Raw genomic sequence first — 7,151 nt, forward strand, 5'->3', positions numbered from 1 at the left:
TAAAAATGGGGAGTGGGGGAAGCACAGCTAAAATATTGGATAACTGAAGCAAATGCCAAGAAACAAGCCTATTAAGCTTGGGCACTATAGGATACAAGATGTCATATCCCAATAGAATTTTATTATTTCCTGTGGGATTTTTTAACCCAAATCACAAGGGCTCAAAGCCAAAGAAACAAATGGACCAAGAGGAGGGGATTCTTAACCCTTTTCTTTCCTACTCATATCTACCTCTCAGCTTCTTTTCTTCTTACACTGGAAAAGATACAGGTGTTGCTCCTTCATAGAAGGAAAAGCAACTGGCATTTAGAAAAAGGAAATAGATGGAGGGAACATGGTTAAACAACCTCTCCCCTGCATTATGCCTCCACAGATTCACAGCCTACTGAAGCACAGAGGGCAGAGTAGTGCTTCCCGCCAGTTACATATTACTTAGGCCCTCAGCAGAATCCTATCTACAGTAAGACTGCACCACCAAGAGGCAAAACTGTGGGAACAGCAAAAGAATTTTCCCTTCAGATGATCCACACTGGCCTTTTCAATTCTTACTGCAAAGAATAGACTCATTCACTAGCATAAGGACTACCATATGGTTAGTAAAGGTTAGTTTATTTCTATACTCCATGTAATCAAAGAAAATCCTTCCTGCTAGCAGGCTGATTGCCTTTAATTATTAAAATCACTGCCTTAATTCTCATAGCCACACAATAAATCATACACACACACACACCACAATAGCCTCTTGACCTGCAGACCTTATAGTACAATTTACAAAATACAACCACACTCCACCTTGAGTCGGAGGACGTAAGGTGGGATAGAAATGTTGTAAATAAATAAATATCTTTGAGATCTTAATTTGTATGGAGATCTTATTTTGTATGCTTTAATTTGTTAGCCGCCTTGGTGGCCCTGTGAGGACAGAAAGGTGGGGTAAAAATCAATCAAACAAACACCCCAAATAGTTATATTTTTATTTCCTCCAACTGGGGAAAAACTATGGTCTATTCATCTCTAGTAACACACCCTGTCCGGCAACACAAGGAGTAGAATATGCCTATTCTATAGAACGAGGCATCCTCACAATCACTCTGCATCATAAGCCCAATTGTATTTGTTCCCTAATTTTTATTATATGGGTAATCTAAGTCATGCCACCCACATACTCAGATACTGCTTAGGACTATGTATTTAACTGCCACCTGTAGACTGGGGAACATTTCTAAGCAAGACCCATTTCTCACAGACAATAGAGCTTCATAATATAAAAAATGACTGGCAATTAATGCATCACTCCCTTTTTGGGTGTAGGTCCTTACATGTCAGCAAAGTCAAAGGAACATTTAACAGACCCTCACCTTGGGCAAAATGGTGATGGGCCACTAGGATCCAAAGCAAGGACATGAGTTGAAGACAGAAGCTGCTGAGCATGGTCAGTGTGGCCCCACCGAGATAGTCACCTAGAAGAACAGGAAGGCAAAGTCAGACCAAGTACTACATTTACATTTTTGTAGTGCGGTGCTGTCACAGAATTTAATACACCAAACACAGTTCATACTATGAGTTAGCATTTTTCTTGAAAACACAGTAACAAAAGTTCATCCAGATCTCACATTCTTGTTCTTCTTCAGATGCTTTCAGGTTCCTGTCCTCCTTGGAATGGAAGCCCAATGAACCAGAGCAGGGTCTGTCATTGAGCATTTAAAAGTAATACATCACTGCATCTTCCACACCTCCATCATTGTTGAAATCCCATCACCTTTCAGGAACAAAGGGAAACTGCTCCAATGCTCACACAAAACTGAGCCCACCTCCACAAGCATCTCAAGGATACCCTCACTCACAGATATATTACTTTTGAAGGTGTCATTTTGTTGTATTCCTTTGCCAATGCAAACCTCCAGATGTATAAAGTGTTCCAACTGGTGACCTGGTATTTCCTTGTAGGAGGCAAATTGTAGACCAAAAGCTTATGACACTTGCTGACCTCAAATAAAGATGTTATTTGTGTCTTTGGTATACTCAAGAGAGAAGGGAGAGCAGAGGATTAACTTATCTGACTTTAGCAGATACTGAATACTACCAGGAGCATTTTCTGAAAAAGTGGGTTGAAATGTGGGGGTGCCGGCTGGGCTACCACCCATCTTAGGTTTAAAACACTCCTAAATATTACAGATGAATTACACCTCTTCCCTGTTGCTGCACATCACCCAGTGAACAAAATGAGGCACTTACGCATTTTCACCCACAATCTATCTTTCTAAAACTGCTTCTTAAGATACTTTGATTTATGTATCCTACCCTTCTGAAATATGAAACCACCTTATATGGAGTCAGTCAATAGATATATCTCACTACATACTGAAATCCAGTGTGATGTAGCAAAGTGTCAGATTAGGACTAGAAAGACGGGTTTACATCTGCCTTCATGCTCACTGGGTGACCTTGGGGCAGTTACATTGTTCAGTCTAACATATCTCATGGGGTTGTTGTGATAATAAAATGGCGGGTAAGAGACTCAGGTAGGCCAGCTTGAGTTACTTGGATGAAAGGTAGAATAAAAATGTGGAAGTCCTTCCTACTGCAGTTAGCAACAGCTCACCAAGGAATAAGAGAGGGTTATTTCCCAGCTCTGCAACCTAAGATTCTATTAAAGGAGATACCAGAAATTGAACCCTGACTTGGATAGCCCTGATCTGGATCTCATCAGATTTTGGAAGCTAAGTGGGGTGAGCCTTGGATAGTAATTGGATGGGAGACCTCCAACAAAGACCAGGGTTGCAGAGGCAGGCAACAACAAACCACCTCTGTGAGTCTCTTGCTCAGATAACCCCAGCAGGGGGAGGGGGGGTCTCCATGAATCAGCTATGGCTTGACAGCACTTTCCTCCACTCCCAGACATGGAACCTTGCACATTGTTCTGTATGCAAAGTTTGCGTTCTGCCATACAGCAATGGTCTCTCTCCTTCTACCAAAGGAGGCAGAGCACACAGTAAGCAAGTTAGACTGAGGGAAAGCCCAGGTCCACCTGGCAAGTTTTTCTTGCAGTCATGTAGCATATATTGGGATTCAAATATGTAAAGGCACTACTTGGCTGCATGTAATTCTTATGGTTTATTTTTTAAAAGCTCTGGCTCTAGAAAGCAAAACAAAACAAACCAACTTTCCTCATTATACAAGCTTCTAACTATCATGACTCTATCCATCTGCGCTGAGACCACCTGTGGGGAAAGCAGAATATAAATTGAATAAAATCAAATTTTAAATGATTCTGAAAGAAATGTTAGAAGCTGATTAAAACCAGGAAACAATAGTTCCCTCACAGAATAACTTTAAGCTAATTTGATTATGCTATGTGGGATCTAAATGTTCTGTTTGGCTAACAGTGGAATGCAAGGTGCCTTCCGCCACCGGTGTGAGGAACAGTGTTTTGGTCAAAGAGGCATTAGTGGAATAGAACCTTTGGATCCTTTTTATTAATTGTTCACAATGTCTAGCTATGTCTGGAATTAACAATATTGACCACTGGCTATGGTTGTGACCATAGCCAATGGTAAGGCAGAGGCAATTAAGAATGTTTTCTGCTACTTCAAGGAGAATTTTAAAAGTCATGTTATTCTCCATTACTTAAATGATGGATCTTCTAAGACACTCACCTGGGTCATAATTGTTTTAAGTGCTTCTCTTTACTAACACAGAGGTTTGACAGGCATTCCCTCTCTACAGGGAATCCTGAGAACAGTAGCTCACCTAGAGATCTATACTAAAGTCCTCAGGCACCCTCACCAAACTACAATTTTCAAGAATCTTTGAGAAAAGTTCTAACAGTTACAGTGTAGATATACCATGAAGTGACACATGATACGAAGCAATGTGAATAGCAGTGCAAGAGGACGTCACCTATGTCAGAATGTACTCTACTTACAATGTATTTCAGTCAAGTTTACAAACAAAAATTCTAATCATGTGTGATTATTAAAGGCTGTTATTTTTATTAGTCTCACATATGCTGGCTACAGTCTGCATTGGATTAACTACACTCTGCAATTTCCCTAAATTCCCATTGTTGTCACAATGGGTTAGAAGATTCTCTTTCACTTCCTGCCCTGAAGTGTTGTGTTGTGATGCTTTGTGCTGCTGAACAGCTGCTGCATATCAGGGAAGGGCAGAGTGATTCCCGTGAATCTTATAAAATAATTTATGGATTAGGGACGAACAGTTGCCAGCCAGCTTCTCCAGAGCTGTTAGGACCTCAGTTGAAAACCACATGTCATTGAAAAGGTCATTTCTTCCTTATATTCCCAATTCAGTTCAATGCATCATAATACAATTATTTTGTTCTAATTATTTTCCCCAAAATTATGTATTTAAAACTACAATTTCAGTACCTCAATACAAGTTGGAGGATGCTTCAGAGTTACTGGTGTCACTTAAGCAAGAGCAGGGAGATTCTCAATATTGCAACAAAAAGTCTCTTATTAACTGTGCAAGGGATACTAGATCATGGGGTTGGACTTGATGACCCTGGAGGTACCTCCCAACCCTATGATTCTATGATGGAGTGACAGGAACTATTGTTTTTAAATATAACAAACAGGATTCTGAATTATTAGGTCTGGGGAGAGAGCAACTAGATAGTCCCCTTGGGTTAACTAGACTGTAAAGCACCAGGTGGGGCTGAAGTGTATGTATGCGTGGGTTATCAGAAAGTAGTGCTATTGGTCATATAGCTGCATTTGGGGTCTGTGAACTGAACGGAGAGCTGACTTTTTTTAAAAAATCAAGAATTTGTGAATGGAATTGTTTTCTAGATCAGAGGGTGAGTAGGTAGAGCAAGGAGGGTCTGTAGACTGATGAAATCTGTAGATCTAATATTGGATTAGAAGGTTAACAGAAAACAATGGGAAATTATTAAATTGAAAATCCACCGAGAAAAGGCCAGATTGATTACTGATTGAGATGTATTTGGGAACAGAAGAAAAACCTACAGCTTATCTTCAGATATTGGATGCCATTCTCATTTCTTAAGTTTCTGCAGTTACCCTTCTGATGGTAACCAAATCTGTACCCATAATTTCATACTAAGAATCTGACTTTACAAACAAAACAGGGGAGTACACATTTGACTAACAGCCCTGCTATAAAATAAGTCAACAAAATGATCACCATGACACCTTGTTGGCCCAGGTGTTGAAGGATTCCAGGCAGACCATTTGACATACTATATTTTAGGTGTTTTGAGCATAGCCTAACAAAACGTCCAAAGGTGTCTGAAGAACGGAGCTCTGGCTCTGGCACACCCTAAAAATCTTGTTGGTCTCTTAAGGTGCCACTGGACTCAAATCCTACTGTTCTACTGCAGACCAACACAGACCACTATGCAAAATGTAAAGTCTGAATGTGGCAAACACTGTGTATCTGTCATACAGCACACTTGTCTGGGATCTATGACTGATGTATAACCAACAGCATTAAGCATGAAACACACCTCTATGAATTAGGGGGCAAGTAAGAGAGCCAGTGCAGTCCAGTGGTTTGAGTGTCCATCTAGGATCTAGAAGTGTTGGACTAGGATCTGGGAGACTCAGGTTCAAATCCCCACTCTGCCATGGAAGCTTGCTGGGTGACATTGGGCCAGTCACATCCTTTCAGCCTAACCTACCTCACAGGGCTGTTGTGGGGGGAAATGGAGAGAACTACATAAGCCTCTTTGAGGCCCCATTAGAGATAGAGGGTGTAAATGAAGTAAATAAATAAACAAGTTGTCGCCCAAACCTCCTTAGAGTTGGAGGGGGGCACCCTTTTGCATTTAGACAGATGCAAGGAGGAACTTGTCAAAGGCCCGAGGCCTCCCCCTATCGCTTCTCCTAGAATTACCTAACCCATGGGCCTGCCTAGACCCGACGGTCATGCATGCTGTCCCTGGTCGTGGGCCAGGGGTGAGAGATTTCTGGCCTAGAAGCATCGCCTACAAGAAGGCGTTAGGGGAGCGGGGGGGGGGGGGACGGACGAGCCACTCCCGGTTCCCCGTCAGCTTCTCTCGGCGCAACCCCACGTGCTCCTGCCGCTGCCAGGCATCAGTGACATCCTCTCCGCCGAAAGCCCCACCCCAAGGTAGGGCAGACCCTTGCCGACTGCACACGCTCCTGCTGCCCCTTCCAGGTGTGGAGCGGCTCCTTCCCGCAGCGCGCGAGCCTCGTGGAAGGGAGAGCCCCAAGCAGCCGCCAGCCATGCAACCGCCACCGCCTAGCAAAAACAATTAAGGCAGGGGGAGGCGCCGGTACCGAGGGCCCCTTAACGCCGGGGCGCCTGCAGCGGTTCATCAGCAGGGCAGCCTCATCTGCCCGCCGACCCCCACCCCCACCCGCGCTTTGCAAGCTGTCCTCCTCCGCGTGCTGGTGGAGCCTCCTTCCAGCACAGCTTCTCTCCCAATTAGCAGCCCCCATCCCACGCAGCTTTCCCCCACGTTCCCCCCACCCCAACGTCCTCCCTTTCCCAGCGCACGCCTTTTCAATATCGTAAACCCCCACCCGACCCCGCAAAAAACTTCCCTTGTCCTCACCTCGGCGATCGCGGCGGCGATGGCTCCCTTCTCTGCCCTGGGGGCGTGCCTGCCTGCCTGGGGTCTCCGTGGGGGGGGGGCCTCCCCCAGTCTAGCATGGGGAGCGGAGGAGAAGGGGGGCTGCCATGCTGCTGTACCCTGCCCGGGCACTGGGGGTTCGGGAGGCGCGGCGGCGCTGCCTGCGAGCCTCCCCGCTGCTTCTCTTGCTGCTGCTGTTGCCGCCGCCGTGCACGCTCAGGCCGGCTGCCAGGGGCTGCGTGTGGCTACACATCCCTGCTACCTCCCCGGGACATTCCGCCTCCCGCAGCCTGACTGCTGCGAGAGGAGGGAGCCAGAAAGCTCAGGGCTCCAAAACCGCAGCAGGACCCCCCCCCTTGCCCAGCCCTGCTCGCCTCTCACCTGCGACTCCTTCAGCCCAGACTCGGGGGAGGGGGCAGACAGGAGGAGAGACGCCTCTCCATGAACCAGGAGCAGGACTGGCGCCTCCTCCCAGGCAGGCCATGAGTTCCTCTCCCTGTTTCTCATCGCGGCTTGAACTGGCCCATGTTTTGGCGTGCGTATTTCTGCGCCAGTGCAAGGGCCACCGACC

General features: G+C 45.6%; 1 protein-coding gene across 1 annotated transcript in view; it reads right to left on the reverse strand.

Moving 5' to 3' along the window:
- Nucleotides 1-6,764, reverse strand: part of DLK2 (delta like non-canonical Notch ligand 2) — a 36,610-nt gene extending 29,846 nt beyond the window's left edge. Inside the window, exons 1-2 of the mRNA XM_054977132.1 lie at nucleotides 6,563-6,764; nucleotides 1,359-1,460 (exon numbers count right to left, since the gene is read on the reverse strand). Of these exons, the coding sequence (XP_054833107.1) occupies nucleotides 1,359-1,431 (73 nt within the window). The 5' untranslated portion in view covers nucleotides 1,432-1,460; nucleotides 6,563-6,764. The remainder of the gene's footprint in view (nucleotides 1-1,358; nucleotides 1,461-6,562) is intronic.
- Nucleotides 6,765-7,151: the final 387 nt, after the last annotated feature.

The sequence above is a fragment of the Eublepharis macularius genome, chromosome 1 (genome assembly GCF_028583425.1).
Source record: "Eublepharis macularius isolate TG4126 chromosome 1, MPM_Emac_v1.0, whole genome shotgun sequence".
Taxonomy (NCBI): Eukaryota; Metazoa; Chordata; class Lepidosauria; order Squamata; family Eublepharidae; genus Eublepharis; species Eublepharis macularius.